The sequence below is a fragment of the Rhinolophus hipposideros genome (assembly GCF_964194185.1).
Source record: "Rhinolophus hipposideros genome assembly, chromosome: 6".
NCBI lineage: Eukaryota > Metazoa > Chordata > Mammalia > Chiroptera > Rhinolophidae > Rhinolophus > Rhinolophus hipposideros.
The window spans coordinates 42,794,777-42,816,370 of record NC_138052.1 but is presented as its reverse complement, the minus strand read 5'-3'; the positions used below and the strand labels follow the sequence as shown (position 1 = coordinate 42,816,370).

Genomic DNA, 21,594 nt, shown 5'->3' with positions numbered 1-21,594 from the left:
ATATGGTCTATCCTTGAGAATGTTCCATGTACACTAGAAGTGAATGTGTAGTCTGATGTTTTAGGATGAAGTGCTCTATATATGTCAGTTCAGTAGTGGGCCTCTTCGTCTTGCCTGTCCACTGTGCATAAAGTCCTTTGTGGAGTTATTGCTGCTCGATCAGTTGTAGATTCCAGGGGAGCTTTACAGAGGCTCACCTTACCCCGCCATTTTGATGACGTCCAAACTGCAATTTATTCTTATTTCAGTGTCTTTACATGGTTGAATGTGATATTTTGTAATATATGATTGTTTATATGTCTTATAAAGATTAATGTGATGCCAAAGTTTTTAGAAGTAGATAAAATCCTTAATAAAGCTGCGTATTTTTTTAAATTCAGAAATATATCACCAATATCTTAGACTAACAAGTGGACAATTATACTTTTCCCAGATAACCAAAGTCTTGGTTCATGATAGAAATAAAATCATGAGAAACATTGGCAGAAGTAGTATGTTTGGATGATTTTGAAATTTTTGAAAACTGTTAATGTTCAATATTTCTTACTATTGTTTAAACATTTTAAATGCTTATTTGAGTATATTTTTGTTAGAAGATCGTATAGGTAATAGATCTCATCATTAGTGAAAAATGTCCTTTACACTAATGGAGATCCTCAGTTATTAGGCTCCTACATGCTATTCATAGCCGTATATTTTAGTCTTTTCCAGGCCTTAGAATTTTTCAAGGGAAGAAAATATATTTTCTACCAAACATATTATAGGGGGAGTAGTAAATAGAAACAGATGGATAATTTAATTTAAATTACATTTACTAGGAGTATGTAAATAGTTGAATTCAGGGTTTGGGGAACTTAAGCATCCAGTTTTATTGTTTTAATTCACAATTTTATGATTGTTTAGTTATGTCTGAGTTGAACAAATACTCATGATTAATTATTCCATTCTTGTGTATACATGTGTGTGTATGTATGTATGTATGTGTTAATTTAGGCCATTTTGAAATTTCTATCTTGAAACTTCTTTGTAAGTTTGTTTATTAGCCACATATGAGTAATAGCTTCTTTTTTATTTTTTAAACCACACTCACTTATTTGACAGACTTGGTTTCTACAGACTTTAAACTTTGCAGAAATAAATACACAAAGACTTAGTACCACTGAAGACCTTTCAAAAATATAACTACATGCTCTGTGAAGGAAGTCAGTATGGGCTAAAAATTTTAAGCAGTGGTGTCTTCATTGGAGTAGATATATAGCTCCTGAAGCGAACACTGTGATTAGCACAGCTTTAAAAATATGTAAATCCTTGTAAGTATGTTTTAATTTATGTTTACGTATTTTTGGTATTTGATCACACACACACACACAAACACACACACACACACACACACACACTTATTTCCTTGTTATGGTAGCTAAGATTCTACATTGCATACCAGGTTTCAGCAGCTTCCCTTTGACTTCTCTATCCAACAAGTTGCTTCTCTCTATGAGAGGATTGAAATATAGTGAATATTTTTATCTAAATCTTTATTTTTAAAATTTTGTTAAAGTCTCTTTGAAATACAGATTTTTTTTTTTTTTTTAAGCCTCAGAAAATGCCTGGTCTCCATGTAGCTTACTTTCTGAATGAACAGTTTTACCATTAGAGGATTTTGGACAAGTAGTGACATAATGTGTTTCTTTTTGCCCATGAAAAAGGATCCCTTTAGTTTCTAGGTTAAGAGTATATACTCTCAGGGGAGAAAGGAAGGTAGAAACAAGGAAACTGATTAGGAGGCTTTTAAAATAATTTCAATGTAAAATATTATAGCATTGTTTGAACTATAAGTTATTTTGTAAGTTATTTTGTATTTACATTTTGGTGAATTATGTCTAGTTTTACATGGTTTGATGTCAAGAGTTTATTTACTCTTATTTACTCTTAAAGTCTTTGTCCTTTAGATAGTATGTAATGTTATTTAAGTCGTTTTGATAATTCAGTGTTTGGCTGTTTACTTGTGTCACTGGTGTGCTACGCATACCTATGAACACGTTATAATATTTATTGTGTTTTAGTTGACCCTGAAAACTTCTTCATCGGTCGCCACTTCATTATTTTGCTTTCCACGGTGGCTTTTACTTTGCCTTTGTCCTTATACCGAGATGTAGCGAAGCTTGGAAAGGTAATTTTTATATTTTAAGTAGGCACAGAAATGTACTTTGTTATCTGCATTTTGTCCAACTACTGACTATATGACCAAGTTCTTAATTATAGTATTTAACTTTAGATTCTTTTAGTTTACTGATACTTATGCGAAAGTAATGTATGGTTAAATATTTAGCTTATTTGGGGGAATGGATGGTTAAATAATTGATGAGTATAAGTTAATTATGTCCTTTCTTTTTCTTCCTTAAGATTGTTATTCTAACTTTATGTTGAATAAAGGTAGCTTCTTTAAATTTAGAAAAAAAAATGAGAACTATTAAACCAAATCTAATTTACTAAAAAATGTTGTTCTATCATTTTTATAGATAGCAGGTTAAATCATTTAAAATTTAAACTAAATTTAGAAGTAAGGATGAATTGTTTATTGGCTTAAATTTTTCTTTGTAAATTACAATGTCTGTTGTGCCTATTTTTCATCTGTCTAATTCAAATGTCAATGTGTTGATTGATTAATTGTTGAGAATTTGACTGATATTTATGATTGCTATTGCTAAAGATACATGCTGATTTATTTCTAATGAAACCAACAAAATAATTATTCAACTCATCACATATTCTCATGGACATAGAGTAGCTTTTCTGGCTGTATTTTATTTCCTTACTCTCAAGGAATGTTTGTATTTTATGCAAAATATTATTGGTGCCGTAGCTACATGATGCCAAGCAGTCCAATGAAAAATTGTTAGCATTATATGTATGATATTTTTATATTCTATTTTGAAAATTCCAACAGTTGATTGAATTTTACTTTTCACAGTATATTTGATGTGTATCCACAGCTAAGAAGTTCTTCCTAGCAGGTAGAGTTGATAGTGTAGGTAATATTCCAGAGTATTCTGACTATTCTGCATTCCTTCCCTAACAGTTATCCAGAAATAAACAAGAGTATATCAAAAGGTGCTTATTTTGGTGAATTATATGAAATGGCTAGACTGTTTTCCATTCACATGTTCAATGTAGACACAAATGTTACCTTCTCAAAGCAGAAGGCAAAGAATTCATGAAAAGAAAGCTACTAGTATTCTATCATATTATTACCTGAACATTTTCTCGAAATGTCCCCTAAGAGTGTTATACTGAAGTATCTAAATAAATCTTCCAATGAGCAAAGCAGGTAGACAAGAGCCCTGATCAGGGATACTTGCATTTGAGCTTCTCCTCTGTCACTTTCTTGCTGTGTGACATCGGGAATATTACCTAATATTTCTGTTCCTGAGTAGATCAGAGGCTCATAATAGAAGCTTCTTTCTAATTAAAAACTAACAACACTCAAAACATTTAATAACAATCAAATAAAATCAATTTTATATTTTTCTTATCAGAGAAGAAAGTCTAAAATGTGTTTATCCATTTTTAAAATTAAGAGAAGAAACATACTAGATCTAATGTATTGAGTTCACAGAGCACATACACACACAGACCAGTTTATTTTTGAGCTAGTTGAAATAGTGACAGGAGAGAGAGGAAGAAGCAAAGAAGACTTAGAGACATCAAATTCATGAAGGAAAAGTAGACTAGCAGAGCTAGGGAACAGAAAGGAAAAAGCAAATGCACCACAAAAATGTATGTGTGGGAGGGGTTATGTTGGAAGGGTGAGGGTATGATGAAGACAGAAGCAGAAGGAGCAATTATAGATTGGAAAAACAAAACAAAACAATACTAACATAGGGTCTGAAGAAAAAGAAAACATAATGTCACTTCCCTAAAGGAAAATCATCAGAAAGCCACTAAAAACATTTCAATCCATGTTGCAAGATTATAACGGTTATGTATGATACTTGCTTTCCTATTTAGAGGGAAAACACTAAGACTGATAAAATAACTGATAAATAATTATATTAATAATTATAATCAGTTATATTAATAACTGTTAAAAAGTTATATTCCTGAGATTATCACCCCAATTTATACAAATCAATGAGTAAATAATTGCATTTAAAATTATACAAATGAAAAGAGAAATACCTACTATTTTCAATAAAATACTCTCTGTGCTATATTGACAATATCTTTACTTTTTTTTTCACAGATTTCTCTTACTTCTACAGTTTTAACAACTCTGATTCTTGGAATTGTAATGACGAGGGTAATTTCGTTGGGTCCACACATGTAAGTTTTGCTGCTTATTGGATGGTCTTCATGAAATTTATAACCTTCACATAGATATTTGTGATATAAACGCTGAAATGTAAAGTAATTGTGGTATCAGAAGCATCATTTGTTTATCTTTAGTACTTGATAAAATTAGAGAAAATAATTACAGCCAAGTAGATATGCATGTTTCCCTTGGACCCTGCATAGCCGATGATATTAAACTAAGTTTACTTGTTTATTTTAATGGCCAGCCATGAGAATTAGAATAAAGAAGAGATTCTGAATAGTGATAGGATTGAAGTAGAGCACACAGGAGTAAAAGTGGGAGATGGCAGAAATTTCAATATCTCCTTCAGAGACGGATTTGTTCTTAACAAAGTTTCACCAATCTAGGCTGAAATGAGAAGAATAAAGAATATTTTGGATGTTTTGGGGGCTTTTTGCCATTAAACAAACTGGAGTCATGATGAAAGCCAACCTTTATTCTCTACTAAGATTAGGTTTTTTAATTATTTTGTGTTGAAAGGCTTTGTAATTTGTGAACTGATCGTGATTTTTGATAATGGTATTTATTTGTTTTTTTAATGTTATTGTTTAGCCAAATAAAATGTTGGCAACTTTGTATCAGTTCTGCAAATTTTATTTACTCATCCATGAGATTTAGGTTGTGGGTACTGCTGATCTAAACTGCACAGTTTTTATGATTTGATTATAGATTAGATTCACCAGATAAGGACTGGTTTATATCTATAGTCCCAAGAGAATGCTGGGATGAAACTAACTAAATTGGCTTTAAATGTAGAGTCCCATAATGCACAATAAATACTTGTTAAATATATAAATCAACCAATCAATCAATCAATCAATAATATAGTATGGCGTTTCCGTGAGACCTTAAATATTTTCTCTATCCAAAATAAAATTAATGTTAGACATAATGTCTAGGACAGTGCAAGGGACATACTAGGTCTTCAATGACTGTTATATGTGAGAAAAAATAAAATAAGCCTGATGAATATAGCTATAGCTATAAATAGCTATAATAATGTGGTTGCAAGATAACTTACTTTATCCTGTTGATAAATTGTTGTTTTGTCAAATCACTTCATTTCAATTGTTTATGCTCATGTCAGGCTTCTTAGTTTACTATGAAAAGATCAAAAATTATGCCACAAATTTATTTGGAAGGAAGTGTAAATATCTAGTCTAACTGCATTTGGTATGGCCTTTTCTTTGAAAAAACAAACACCTATTTTTTAAAATATTTAAATAAAAGGGAAAGGTATAATAATCTGTGATGTTTATATTAATATTCTCTTCAAACAACTTAATCCCAGTTCATAATTATATTAGTCAGCTTGGGTTGCTGGAACAAAATACTATAGACTGGGTGGCTTAAACAACACAAATTTATTTTCTCATAGTTCTGGAGGCTAGTTAGTGAGAAATCTCTTCCTTGTCTCCCTGCTGTGTCTTCTTCATATGGCAGCCAGTTGAGAGAGACAGCAAACTGGTGTCTCATCCTTTAAGGGCTCCACCCTTAGGATCTCATCTAAACCTAGTTCTCTCCCAAAGTCCCCATCTCCAGATACCTTCTCACTGGGGGTTAGGATTTCAACATATGGATTTTGTTGGGGACACAATTCAGTCCATTACAATAGTGTTTTTCAAATGCACCTGGTTTGCTTAAATGTGGTCATTTATTTTTTCATTTAATAAACATTTATTAGATGCCTATTGTTTATAGCTATTTTGCTGTGCCTTGAGAGAAAAGAACAGAGAGGCACAAGTCAGCACCTACTGCAAGTTGTTGACAATTAGATACGGAGAAGGGACATATTTTTTTAAAAAAGAAAAAGAAAAAGAAATGATAGTACAGTATAAGGGTGCAAAACAGAGGCATAAACTAGGGGCAGTCGCAGTGCCAAAAAAGGGAGTGCTTAATAGTCTCTCTGAATCAGGGAGGGCTTCCTGGAGGAAGAGAAATATGATCTACATGTTTTGAAAGATTAAATTTTTCAAGGTAGATAAGGTTGTAAAAGGCATCACAGGCCCAGGAAGGATAAGCATAAAGGCACAAAAGCGTATATTAAATTCTGCTGTCATTTATTTAACATCAATTATGTTGGTGCTCTATTCAGTTCTGATTTTCAGAAGCTGAATTCACAGCAACAAAGAGCTAATAAGTAAATGGAACAGAGTACAATAGATACTAATTTTTAGCTAAAATTTTTAATTGTTCAAGGCAGACCTATTTTAATTGAAACTTTTATTATGAAAAGTGATCCTAGAGAATAAATGATTGGGTTATGATAAAAGGTCTCATAGATTTGGTATAGTACTATAAGGCAATATTGGGGCGGGGAGTACTTCAAAGTTGGAGGTAGATTATTCATTAATTGAACTCCAGGAGAAGAGTTTAAAGCAATGATTTTTCTGACGTCCCATTAGAATTACCTAAGTAGCTTTTAAATACTGATACCAGGTCCCCACCTGCAGAAATTCTGAGTGAATCTGTCTAGAGGTCAGGCAATTGGATCATTATTTAAGGGTCTTGAGTCTGAACAAGGATGTAGATAGAGCCTCTTGGTTTAAAGAGATTAAACTCATGAGTACACTTTTAACTTATACATCCTTTCTAAAAATATACCTGTGATTTTGTGTTATTTTAGTTACTCTTTTGTCATTATTTTTCATGATTCATTCTCCACTTACTTTTTTCAGTGTCTTTTATATACAAAATGTTATGTAAGATACTATTGTGAATACAAATCGAAATGAAATCTCTGCTCTCAAGGGGCTCACTGTTTAGTGTGGAAAATGATAGAAATGATCATCATATAGGCAATGTATCTCCATACAATAGAAAGAGAAAAGAGAGGCCACTTCCTGGTAGGGCTAAATGAATTGATTTTATGACCAAAGAGATATCTAGTTGTGTTGTAAACAAAATGAGACCTGTGTTTCTCTAACCTTCCTCTAGTGGTGATATCTTATTTCATCTGAGCCTTTGAAAATTTTCTAATAACAGGGATTATTTACTTAACTCTTTCAATATTTAGATGTTAAAGAAGTGTGTGTGTGTTTTAATATTGTGCCACCTTTAATTTCTGTTTGAATACTACTGCAAACAACTTTTGTTTGTCCAAATTTACAATTAGGCTAATCAAACCCCACGTTGAGGGGTTGGCATAATAGCTAGTCAGGCAGGCTTCTCTCTGAAAATATGATGGCCACGAATGCTCATAATCCATAAAACATGAGAAATTCAATACTCTGTGTTTTTCCTCATTTTTGGTTCAGATGAATGATCAGAAAAGCTATACTTTTTCATGAGGTTTTTAAAGTGGTATTTGAAAAAGATTTTTCAACCTACTATCAGGAAAGAGGAAGGTCTGTAATGGCTACTGGTATTGACCTTGTTACTATAGCAACACCTTTTTAGTGGTTGTGTTTTAAAAATAAAACACACAATTCAATTTCCTTTTCCGTAACTCATAGGGCCATAAATTCCACTTTTTGATATGATTTCAAATATCTCACATTCCAATGACTTTCAGTTCTTTTTGGAAATAATGGTCAGCTTTATTGTATTTTCTAACCTTGTGCTTTCTAAAAACTGAGGTGACAGGACAATTTAATTGCTTTTCAGAAAGTGTGCTAGTAGAAAAACGTGGTAACACAGTTTTCCCATTCTTTTTCAAACTAGAATCAGAGTCATTATTGCTATGAAAACCTTCATTCTGTGCCTCATTAATACTCAACTCTTTACATTCAGAATAGAAATGATAGCATGCAGCTCAAATTTATAACTATTTTCTCTTCATATGACATCTGTTTTACAGCATTTTAATCAATAGAGTGGTTGATGTTCCAAACATAATTCTAAAAAGTGCAGCTACACTTTCCACAGGTATTTATGTGCATAAAATGTGCCTTCCCTAAGGATCTCAATACATACTAATTTCTTTACCCCTTATCCATTGGATTAGGATCCATTCTAATCCTGTAGTTCTATAATATAATGCTATACAAAAGGAGGACCTAAAGGGGATTTAAAAAAGGATCAGAAAAAAGTGGGTAAAGACAGAGGAATAGTGCATATTTAAAAAAAAGAATAATTAGTCTTGTCAAATACTAGCCACTGAATGTTTTGATAATGCATAAATTATTGCCAGCTTTGTTGCAAAGGACAACAACCACAGGGTCCTAACTAAATAAAGCCAAAAGAATTTATGACTCACTTATATTGACTCACTTTACTGTAAAGTTCAAGGATAGTTCTGTTATTAGGTTTGGCTGGATTTAGGAGTACAGTCAGTGAAATCAGACATAATTGCTATTTTTCATTTCTTGGCTTCACTTCTTGTTCTATCTCTAGTTTCTGAAAGGCTTTTCCTTTATTTTGAAAAGATAGCAGCAGCAGTCTCATCCTACATCCATTCAAATCCAAGTCCTTATAAAAAGAAAGAGCTTTCTCTTATAAGTTACCCCCAACCTCCTTCCGCTATTAGTTCTGATTGGCTCTAATGAGGACCTATGACAATCCCAAACCTTATCATTATGGCCTGTGTTGAAGTGCTTGTGTTTAGATTACATGCCTATCCTTGATGTTAAGGATAGGGTCAACCCAACCAAAGCACATGGGCTGGCGGTGGGGGAAAGGATGATCCCAAAGGAAATCAAGGCAAGAATGCTGGGAGTATACACTGCATGATGCAAACTACAGATTTCCACGTCAGGTGATAGGAAATTCTGCTAAACTTCCAGAATTTCAACCAAATAATATGGGTGGAAGCCAGGTGAAAGAGAATTAAGGTGAAAGTGAATGATAGGAAAGTGAATTTTGCAAACCCTGTCCCTCCCCCTTTTTATTTGTGTGTAAAGAGCATCAATGAATGTAAATGACATGACAAAACAGTGGCTTGAGGGAGTAAGAACTCTAAAGTACCCTTCTTACCATAGGAGATATTGAACATGTTATAGACCAAGCGAGAAAATGGGGCCAAGTCACCCAGGAGATCTTGAAAAGTTGGAATTTATGATATAGAGTAATCCTTGTTGAGGAGCCTGGATATTTCTTCCTCTTGAAACAGTAAGATAAGAGTATGGAGAGTAAAATGCAGATTCATCCTAAAGACCAGTGAAGGGAATTTGAGTGTTCATGCCCAATACCTTCTATTTTTTCAGAGATTCAATTGTCATCTGAGAGTCTGTGAGACAGGAAAAGGTTCAGCACTGGAATTCTTTGGTTGGTTACATTTGAAACTTTCACCATAGAAAGTGAAAAGGGATCGACACCTAGGAATAAAATAACTGTGCTCTTTGTTAAATTATCTTTATTCATCTTTTCTATGGTTTGTTGTGTATTTTATGTCTTTCTCGCCATATTGTAAATGCCACGAGAACAGGGGTCACATTTGTTCTTTTCACACCATATACCTGTGTTTCAGCACACTGCCTAACACAGAATCGGAATTCAGTAAAGAACTGTTGAATAATCAGTTGGATAAATTAATGGATCCATGTGCCTTCTGGTTTTAGGTGACTCAACTTGGGGGTTAACTGACCAAAATTTTGAAGTAATGAGACAATAAAAATTATCTTGGGATGATAAAAATTTCATGCAGAAACATTTCCTGCCAAAGAAAATTTCCTGAGGCTACCTCCATGTTAGCAGAATTTGCTAACTCATTTGCTCAAATACTGTTTGACTTCAAGTTCTGCAGCACTATTAGTAACACTGGTAAGTGTTACCAGACAGATTGACTACATGATGCAACAAATAGAACCATCATTTAAGTTGGGTCTACATGAAAATAGGAAAAACAGCTGCAAGGCAGTATATTCTCAGAGAAGATTAGTCTAGTTGCTGTGTTAGTGGAACTGGAGGAACAGCCCAGATTGCTCAGTGTTAAGAACTTATTCTGTCCATCACAGTTATTTTTATAAATGGCTGCCTTAGTGAGGTTTGCCACCTGTCTGTTATTTCCAGTGAGAAGACAGACCAGTCTCTGGTATACATTCACAACCAAAGAACAAACCTACAGTAGCTTGCTTAGCCTGCTCTTTCAACCAACAAGCACTTAGTAAATGTTTTGCTGGTGCCAGTCACTCTTCTAGATATTGGGGCTGCGAAGATGACGAAAGCACAGTCCCTGACCTCCGATACCTATGGTTTGTGGAAGGGGAGAATAGACCTTTGAAAGATAATCTCAATATCATACTTAGAATTGTTGGGAAGTGCCGTGGAAACAGAGGAAGGGCCTTTAGCCCGACCTGGGCAGGCAGGTACTATTTCAAGATAATATGCGATCTGCTGCTTGAAAAAATGTACTGCCATTAGTTGTGTCAAAAAAGAAAGTGGGGAAAGGTTGGAAGCTATTGTTGGCAGAAGTGTGTGAGGCTCAGAGGTGTGATGTATATAATGGCAGAAGTTCAAGTTTCTAATATTAGGAAGGACAGACAGTTTGCCATTGGTTAGGGGAACTATCAAATAAAACTAAAGGTTGAGAATATTCTCAACCATTGAGAATATTCTCAAAAACTACGTTGCTTTTTTTGTTGCCCCTCAAATACATATTTTATCATAGTTTTAACAACGGTCATGTCTCCATATTATCTCTTGAAAGACTGCTGAAGATAGTGCTTTCCTAATCTACTGACCCCCACTATGTAGCTTCTGAGTTTTGGTGATTCTGAGCTGAGAGTTTGGCTCGAGTTTGTGCAAAGAAGTGATCGTAAAGAGGTTGGCAGAGACTGACCAATGAAAGGAAAGCTTTTTGTGTAGTGCTAAGACACTTGGATTTGTTCTTTACTTGCTGCGGCATTGAAAGTTCTTAAGCAGGAGAGTGACCAGAGCTAGTCTCCATTTCAACTGGACTTCTCTTGCAACATAAATTGAGGGTAGAAAGACCTGGAAGGAGGCTATCTGAGGCAAGCAAACAGGCAAAAGATAACTGGAACAGTGGCAGGGCAAAGCTGGTAGAAATGAAAAGGAGGAAGAAGGGTTGGGGGGGAGTGGTGATGCCAAGGTTTCCAGTTTGGATAACCAGAGTGGTAGATGGTCCAGAACTCACCACCAAAAGGAGAAAATGGAAGACTCTGTTCAGTCAATTAGTATTTACTAAATGCTTACTGTTCCCGTCACTTTTCTAGGTATTGGAGCTGAGAAAATCAATGTAGCATAATCCTTTTCTTCAGGTCTCTTAAAACTTATTGTGGGCATGGTGGGGTAGACAAACACATAAAAGATAACTTCAGTAGACTATTTAATAGAATTATGAGCGGGCTGCTATGGAAACAGAGGAAGAGAACCCCTCCCCAGATTCTTTTAAGTTATTAACCAGGATAGGAAAGGAAGCGGGTCTAAAAAAAAGCATGTTTTTAATATTTTAATATCTTGATTTTGAGTAACACTTGGAGTAGAGAGAGAAGAAGAAGCCTCCCATAGTTTTGGAAATGCAAGTCTGGAGTTTAGGAACAAGATTATGCAGGGACAGTTTATGAGGTTTGACAATTAAGTTCACGAACTTGTTGCGATGATGTTGCTAACCTTTTTTGATATCAGGATGAATTTGCACCAATTGGACAAACAGTTAACTCTGTTTACTATTTGGAAGTGCTGAAAAGGCTGCATGAAAAAGATAAATGACCTGAACTTTTCGCCAACAATTCATGGCTCTTGCATCACGACAATGCACCAGCTCACACGGCACTGTCTGTGAGGGAGTTTTTAGCCAGTCAACAAATAACTGCATTGGAACACCCTCCCTACTCACCCGATCTGGCCCCCAATGATTTCTTTCTTTACCTGAAGATAAAGGAAATATTGAAAAGAAGACATTTTGATGACATTCAGGACATCAAGGGTAATATGACAACAGCTCTGATGGCCATTCCAGAAAAAGAGTTCCAGAATTGCTTTGAAGCGTGGACTAAGCACCGGCATTGGTGCATAGCTTCCCAAGGAGAGTACTTCAATGGTGACTGTAGTAATATTCAGCAATGAGGTATGTAACACTTTTTCCTAAGATGAGTTCGAGAACTTAATTGTCCAACCTCATATAAGGTAGAGAAAGGTGAAACACAAGTAGAACCCCAGTGGAAAATAATTATCTGGAGTTCACATCTGAAATTTCATTTATTTTAATATAAACTCACATTATATTTTAATGTAATTCTGTTTTGTGGAAAACATATTAGAGAACTAAAGCAACACTCATAATTCTAACAAGTTTCCATTATGTTTAAAAGTAAAATCCTGCCCCCTCCCATGCGCTATCTACCTTTTGAATCCCAAGTGACAAAAACAGTTGACACCAATTATTAAAAAGTTGACAGAGGAATTAGATCCAATCCTGGAAAAAAGAATAGAAAAGTAGATGACTGAATAAGAATCAGAGGTGGTTGGTGTCCCAAATGAGAAAAAGGAAGTATTTGTAATGTTTGTGGTGCCAAGCTGTGTAAGCTTTTTATATGATTCATATTAAAAACCAAAATATTATTTTGGCAAAAAAAATCAGCATACTGTTTTATGTAAATTTTAATTCAAGATTAGCTTTATGCAAAGATTGTGTTTTTTTAAAAAAAAATGAATCAGTTTTGATGTTTAGAGTGATTCCCAAGAAGAAATTTCCCGAACAGCTTTATATGTTCATGTAAATCACAGTTGTCTAGAGAACAGAATTAGAAGGAAAGTGAGCTGGAGCCAGGAAGGGGCAGAGAGCTTTCAGCAGATGCCCAAGCTGGGGAAGTGGGTAGATCTGCCTGTGTCATTAATAGCTTGTGGGGTGACGGGAAACTGGAGCCTTTGTTTATGTGCCACTCAGAGCACCTAACTAGTAGATGTGTCTGGTTAAAGAGGTTAACATGTAAGGTTTCTTAACAAAAATACAGGCTCTGCCGAGATAGTATGACTTGGAAGGTGTCTGTGTTTAGCTGAAAAGAATCTGGGTGGGTATGACAGAGAGGTGTGATGTTTGATCCTCCTGATGGGAGGGAGCTCTAGTGTTCTGGGGATCAGAAGCAATCCCCCTGCAGCTTGTTTTCATAAGTCTGTGAAGACCGGAGATATTATTTGCTAGAACTTGCTTCCTACTGCTTTGCCTTATTACTGCTACTCAGCTGTTGTAAAGATAAGATGGAGTTCATCTTTCAAAATAGGATGAAATGCCTGAATCCAAGAATCCAAGCTGAGATAATATCGCAAAATGAATTTAACTCCCCCAAACCTAACCAACTCCCACCTTCCCCCCACACAAAAAATTCTCAGGGGAAAAAAATGTAGCTAGAATATGACTGGATTTTTTAATATAAGGAAAACAATTATTCTCTTGAAAGTATTTTTCATACCACGGCTGCAAACTGCTATAAGCCAGCCTCTATTTTTGTTAGTATTAAAATATATTAAAATACTTCAAACATGGCTTCTTAAGTGATATCAACCTTATAGCAAGCCTCCATTATGTTGCCATAATCTATTTGAAGCTTTGTAAGACATTTTAAAGGATCCTGCTTCTTCCCAACATAACTTTCATTTTGATTTATTTTTTCTCAAAGAAATGTATACTTACATATTTTTATAAAATCAAATGTTAAAAATAGCTCTTAATGAAATTGAGCAACCACCTACCAAATATTTTCCTATTTCTGATGTATCATTTGGAATTTACATTTTTACATCTACATGATATGCCTGTAAGTGCTATTTTTGCATTCTCACTCTTGTCATATAGTAAATGAAGGTGAGCTCTCTCAAATGATCTCTTCTCTTCTACCATATCTTAATATGTGGAGATATAACACAGTGTTCAAAATTAAATAGCTATATTCTTTTTTTGCACACTAGTTTTTTCTAGAATTAACAATTGCTTTTAGTTTTCTCTTCAACCATGTTTAGCTGGATGTCCAGATTAGATTTTTTAGGACTTCATTTTTCAGAGCAGTTTTAGAGTCTCAGTTGAGGAAGGCACAAGGGATTTTCCATATACTCCCTACCCACACATATGCATGGCATCCCCCAGAGTGGAACGTTGGTTCAACTGATTAACCTAGATTAGTATATCATAATCACCCCTCGTCTATAGTTTATATTAGAGTTCACTTTTGGTGTTGTACATTCTGTGGATTTGGACAAATGTGTGATGACATATATCCATCATTATGTTATCGTGCAGAGTATTTTCACTGCCCTAAAATGTCGTCTAGGCTCTGTCTATTCATCCCATCCCCCAACCCCCAACCCCTGGCAACCACTAATCTTTTTACTGTCTCCATAGTTGTGCCTTTTCCAGAATGAAGTATAGTTGGAATTATACAGTATGTAGCCTTTTCATATTGGCTTTTTGCACTTAGTAATATGCATTTAAGGTTCTTCCGTGTCTTTTCATGGCTTGATAGTTCATTTCTTTTTAGCAGTGAATAAGATTTCATCATTTGGATGTACCATTGATTCTTTGTTCATTTACCTACTGAAGGACATCTTGGTTGCTTCCAAGTTCTGGCAATTATAAATAAAATTGCTCTAAACATCATGTGTAGGTTTTTGTGTGGACATGTTTTAAACCGTTCTGGGTAAATACCAAGGAGGGCAATTGCTGGATTGTATGGCAAGAGTACGTTTAGTTTTGTAAGAAACCGACAAACTGTCTTCCAAAGTGGCTGCACCAGTTTGCCTTCCCACCAGAAATGAATGAAAGTTCCTGTTGCTCCACATCCTTGTCTACATTTGGTCGTCTCAGTGTTCTGGATTTTGGCCATTCTATTAGGTGTATAGTGGCATTTCACTGTGTCTTAATTTGCATTTCCCTGATGACATAGGATGTGGAGTATCTTTTCACATGCTTATTTGCTCTCCGTACATATTTTTTGGTGAGGTGTCTGTTAGGGTCTTTTGCCCATTTTTAATTGGGTTGATTGTGTTCTTATTGTTGAGTTTTAAGTGTTCTCTGTATATTTTGAATAACATGAGATGTATCTTTTACAAATATTTTCTCCTAGTTTAGCTTTTGATTTTGATCATTTTTGTTACTCCTCCAAATGCTCAAACATAAGATAATCTACCAATTTAATTTTTTTTTTCTGAGACTCCCTCCTCCCAGAGCCTTTTCTCCTTTTGCTCCTTTCTAGATGGACTGATTTTTGTTTGCTGCTCACTGTCATTCTAGGACTTCCTTTTTTTGTTAGATACCCTCTATCCAGGATCTCAAATCTTTCATTTTTCTTTTTTTTTCTTCCTTTTTCTGGAGCATCCTGAGTAGCTCTCAGGTGTCTCTGAGTCCTGCGCACACAAGGGATTTGCAAAGTGAATCAGCTCTTTCTCATCATTTGCTCCCTCTGTGTGGTTGTAATTTCTTCCATTCTCTGCAGTTACCAGGTAAGCATCTGGTTTCCTTTTCACAAAATGTCTTCTCCACTATCCCTTTCTCCATGGTCTTCTCCCTTGTGGATTTATCCCTCTTTTGAATTCTCTTAGGAGAATTTTAATGAGGGCTGAGGTGAGAGAAAGAAGATAAATTCATGTGGCCCATTCACCATGGTTGATTGTATGTCCAAGTTTAACTTTTAATTATTAATTTGCTGAGGATTTAAGTACAAACATTTTATTTAAAATATATTTTCCTCCTTATGGAAGTTATTTCATTTTTTTGTGAGGCTTGCACTATGCCATAAAATATACGAGAATTAGTGTGCGGGAGGAAAATGGTTAGAAAATTATCTCTCAGAATTTATCCAATTACTGGATCTAATCCCCTTCTCTACAGCTTACAGCTTCTATTACACTATTACTTGATGGGGAGATTAAGAAATGAAAGGAAGAACAAGTACCATCTGTATTATCACTTAATTGAAAGCTTTGGGAAGAGATATCGTGTGAAAAACAATGACTACACTATGATTTTATCTTGTTTTGCTGGATATTTCTTTATTTCTCATTTTTATTTATGCACTCTGTAAAAGTTTTTGGGTTTTTAATTTGGTAACAATCATGAGATATATATTATCTATTGCTTCCAAAACTATTAAATACACACACACACACACACACACACACACACACACACACACACACCTCAAGATTTTATAACGTGGTGCAAGGCCATTTCACCTTATTAAAACAAAATGCAGTACCTCCAAATAATTCCTGAAAGTGAAACTAGTTAGCCTGATCAAGTAGGTAGGCTTTGTCTCTCTATAAGAAGGTAGTACTAAGTATTCAAGAAATGAACTTAAATATCACTATACTTATGTTTTATCAACATTAATGATAAAATATGATATATTCATTCATAATCTTTCCTTGTAAAATACAAAAGGAAGAAATTCTGTCTTTGCAATACTGACAGAATAAATCCTTTCTATAATTGGAAATTTATATAACAAAAAATAAAAGTAACCTTTAATTAATATGTGTGCGTGTGTGTGTGTATGTGTGTAGATAGAAGCTTAAAAACGTAAAAGGTTAATTTTACATATTTTTTTCCTTTCCAGTGATTAGTCTAAGATGTTATCTGGTAATTAAATAATCAGGAAATTTGCCTTTCCGTTTTAGATGTCAAATATCTAAAGGTTTAATGAGTGCTTTCTTTTAGTCAAACATTTAATTATCTTTCATTGATGGTAGTCTCCACACCACGGTAGCAAAATTTATCATATCACTACAGAGCTACAGCTTAGCTGGGGAGACTGATGGCTGGGCTAAGACATAAATCCTGCAATAACGTAAGCAGATTCAAATACCCTGAGATTGTCTCAAATGGCTTTATGCAGCTGGAACTTGCAAAAATTTGGCAGATCCAGTTGTGCAGAAAATTGGTGTATGGGATAGAACACTGAATATTTACTGTGAATACCTAAAGCATAAATGAGCCATTTCATCTTTTTCATCATTATCAACCAAATGACTGCCTATATGGTTACATGTATGCCTATTATCAAAATTAATCATTCACTTATTTTAAGTAAGAGAGCTTGCCTTCCGCAAGGTCCCTTCATTCTCTAAACATATATGAGTAACATGATGAAGAGTGTACGGCATGTTCCTGAAGGTCCTTAAACCCAGACTAAGACATTTATTTTTACTTTAATGATAACATTAGGAAAGTGAGGAAGAGTGGAAGAAAGTCTCAGCTAACATTGATTATCCACTGTATGCCACAGTCTTTCATTCATTTTAACCCATATGCCAGATTTGTAAAATAGAATTATTAATATTGTCTTTGTTCTCAGCAGAGAAGACTGAGACCAGTGCCACAGAGCAATCTGCCCAAAGTCACCTTGCTAGTATATCATAAAGTTAAGATTTAAATCCAAGGCTCTCGGACCTAAAAGCCCGTATTATTTTTTTTGATAGCTTGCTATATTCCACCTGGTTTTTCTTAGTAGTAAGAAGGGTTGTTCTTCACAATAGAAATTAAGTTCATTACTGTTTTAGTTGTCCTTCATTGTGTATTACCTTCATTGGTAATATTAAGCACAGTTTGGTCAGTAGCCAGCAAATAATCTCATGAAATGAAAGAAGCAGGTACGAGACATGTGAGGGTAAGGAGCTGGTCTGTGCCCCAGCAGGTAACTTGAACACATGCTGAAGAGAGGAAGTTGACTGTGGTGGAATAATTTCAGAACTACAGGCCTCCATTGCAAACTCTAGACACACACCAATAAATGCAGTTGGTGTCTGTTCCTCAGAGGAATGAACAGTAGCAGCAGAATCTAAAACAAAGAGAAATTGGAGAGCAGTATTTGTTTTGGGTTTTCTTCAGAAGGAAACTCACCTCATTCTGTACAAAAGAAATACTCCAAAAGAGTTATATGTTAATTAATATGTTTGAATTTGAATAATCATTTGAAAGCCATGCCTTGTTTACAGGTAATCTATGGTGAATTATTCTTTCAAATTTTTTTAAAGCACTCATCCCGTCATTTAATCATTTCATAAGGACAAATTAATTTTTATTTAGTTGATTCATTTCAATATGACTACCGTGTACTATGTCTTTTCCCCTGGTCCCTATTCATAATGACAATTTCAGTTTATCCTAGTTTGTTGTTTTTTTGCTTTCTTGTTTGTTTCGAAAATTCTCTAATATCCATGGTTCTTTGTAAGTTAACAAAGTATTCTTATTGTTTATTGTTATACTCAAATCCCCCATTCTTCAACTCGCCTCTCAGAAAGTTTAAGAGGTAAATAGTAGCTGAAATTTATGGCATAAGCTACACTATAGGAAAAATTAAACCTCCTTAGGCAATTTCCATAATTCTTTTCGACTATTAGAAGGTAATTAGGTTTTTTGAAACAAAAATTACCGACATGACTCCTTGTAGATCTGTGTCGTACAATATAGAAACAACTAGCCATGTGTGGCTCCTTAAATTTAAATTAGATAAAATTTAATAAAATGTAAAATTAATTCCTCGGTCACACTAGTCGCAATTGCAAATGCTCAAAAGCCACATGTGTTTAGTGGTAACCATATTGGACAGCATAGATACAGAAGATTTTCATCATCACAGAAAATGCTGTTTGGTGCTGTTCTAGGTTACAATATAGAATATAAACCAAGATAGCTGACCTCTTCTGTCCTTTTTTCTGCAGTATTCCCAGTGATTATAAGAGTACTTGCCACATAAATAGTACTCAACAAATATTTGCTGAAAATTGAATGAATTGAATAAGTGATTGGAAAGCAGGAAGAATGTAGTTTCAGTTATAGAATATTTATGGAAGTTTAAAGTTAAAAATTAAGTTCAGATCCAGAGAAGGTTTATGTACAAAACATTGTATAATTACATAAAGTTCAGGAAACAGGAAATTGGCCTAGATTTTTTTGAAATAATTTTCTATACTTGGTTACAATCTTTATGAGCAATAGACTATTATATTTAAAATTCGATTCATTTCTCTTTCCCTAAAGGTAACTATATTTAAACAATAAAAGTAGCTATATTTACACATAATATTATGTTTGAATTGGTTTGAATCATTCCTGTTCATGTTTTTATACTTACATTATGCATTTATGTATTGATAACAACATATAGTATTGAATAGTATGTTTATAAAATATCCATAACCATTTTTCCCCTTAATATTGCAATCCATATATTTCCACTTTGTTACAGTTAGCACTGGGTGAATCTTTTCAATTGTTCTATAACACACAAATTTATGATTATGTCATATTTTACTTACGAACTTATTTATCTATTCTATTGCTGGACATTGAGATTATTTCCCAAATTTGGCTAATATAAGCAATGCAGCACTGAACATTTTTATCCATATTTCTTGGTGCATAAGTGTATTTCCCTAGCCTAGGGTATATACCTAAAAATATAAGTGTTTGCGTACAAGCTTTGACTAAGTTCAGCTTTACTAGACATTGCCAAATTCTTCTCCAAAGTGTTTTACAATTTACAGTTCCTTCTATAATAATTGCAAGTTGTCCTTTCCCAGGAATTTATCAACATTGCTATTGTTGAGTTAGAGATATAAAATGCTTTTTTTTCTGGGGTTCGTTTTAATTTCTCTAATTATTAAGGAGGGACTTGTCCCATATTTATTAGCTATTCTCATTTCCTTTTCTGTAAATTGATGGCTGTCCATTGCTCATTGGTATATCTTTTTCTTATTAATTTTCAGGAGTGTTTAGTATACTAGATAATAACCTTTTCTAGTTTATATGCATGACAAATCTCATCTCCCAATTTTTCATTTATCTTCAACTTGGTATATGGATTGTTTTATTATACAAACATTTTACATTTACCTTCAATTAATTTTATTAAGTGTATCAATCTTTACCTTTTTGGTTTTGCTTTTATGGGTTTTTTTAAAAATTATTTTCACTCTCATTATCATATTTTATTCTTTGAATTTAAATTTTAATTTGGGGAGAATTGACATCTACATGAGATTGAGTCTTCCCATTCATGTGTGTGAATATGGTATATTTTTCTAATTATTTGTACCTTTCAATAAAATTATATCATTCCATTAAGATTATGTGGACTGCTCTCTGTCACCATGTACCAAAATTAATTCAAAATGGATCAAAGACTTAAGCATGAGATCTGACACAATAAACTGCATAGAAGAAAACGTAGGTACTAAACTTATGGACCTTGGGTTCAAAGAGCATTTTTGAATTTGACTCCAAAGGCAATGGAAGTAAAAGCTAAAATAAACGAATGGGATTATATGAAACTTAAAAGCTTCTGCACAGCAAAAGAAACCATTGACAAAATAAAGAGGCAACCAACTGAATGGGAGAAGATTTTTGCAAACAGTGCCTCCGATAAGGGGCTAATATCCAAAATATACAAGGAACTCATGAAACTCAACAACAACAAAACAAACAACCCAATTGAAAAATGGACAGAGGACCTGAAGAGACATTTCTCCAAAGAGGACATACAAATGGCAAATAGACATATGAAAAAATGCTCAACATCATTAATCATTAGAGAAATGCAAATGAAAACCACAATGAGATATCAGCTCATCCCAGTCAGAATGGCTATCATCAACAAGACAAATAGTAACAAATGTTGGAGAGGCTGTGGAGAAAAAGGAACCTTCATACACTGTTGGTGGGAATGCAGACTGGTGCAGCCATTATGGAAGGCAATGTGGAGGTTCCTCAAAAAATTACGAATAGAGTTATCATATGACCCAGCAATCCCTCTCCTGGGTATCTACCCAAAAAATCTGAAAACATTTATACGTAAAGACACGTGTGCTCCAATGTTCATTGCAGCTTTGTTTATGGTGGCCAAAACATGGAAACAACCAAAATGGCCTTCAATAGATGAATGGATAAAGAAGTTGTGGTATATATACACAATGGAATACTATTCAGCGTTAAGGAAAGATGATATAGGAACATTTGTGACAACATGGATGGATCTTGAGAGTATAATGCTAAGTGAAATAAGTCAGAGAGAAAAAGCAGAGAACCATATGATTTCACTGATATGTGGTATATAAACCAAAAACAACAAAAGAACAAGACAAACAAATGAGAAACAAAAACTCATAGACACAGACAATGGTTTAGTGGTTACCAGAGGGTAAGGGGCGTGGGGGGTGGGAGATGAGGGTAAGGGGATCAAATATATGGTGATGGAAGGAGAACTGACTCTGGGTGGTGAACACACAATGAGATTTATAGATGATGTTATACGGAATTGTACACCTGAAATCTATGTAATTTCACTAACAATTGCCAACCCAATAAATTTAAAAAAAAAAGATTATGGACATCTTTAAAAATATTTAGTATTTTT

The 21,594-nt window shown here is 34.2% G+C and overlaps 1 protein-coding gene across 11 annotated transcripts in view; it reads left to right on the top strand.

Moving 5' to 3' along the window:
• The window catches only part of SLC38A11 (solute carrier family 38 member 11), a 55,452-nt gene that overhangs the window by 16,467 nt on the left and 17,391 nt on the right, over positions 1 to 21,594 (top strand). For 10 of the 11 annotated variants that reach the window (XM_081052725.1, XM_081052717.1, XM_081052721.1 and 7 more), the window contains 2 exons: positions 2,061 to 2,167; positions 4,241 to 4,320. In XM_081052725.1, coding sequence (XP_080908851.1) covers positions 2,061 to 2,167; positions 4,241 to 4,320 — 187 coding nt within the window. The remainder of the gene's footprint in view (positions 1 to 2,060; positions 2,168 to 4,240; positions 4,321 to 21,594) is intronic. The other variant, XM_081052718.1, reaches the window with a different exon arrangement.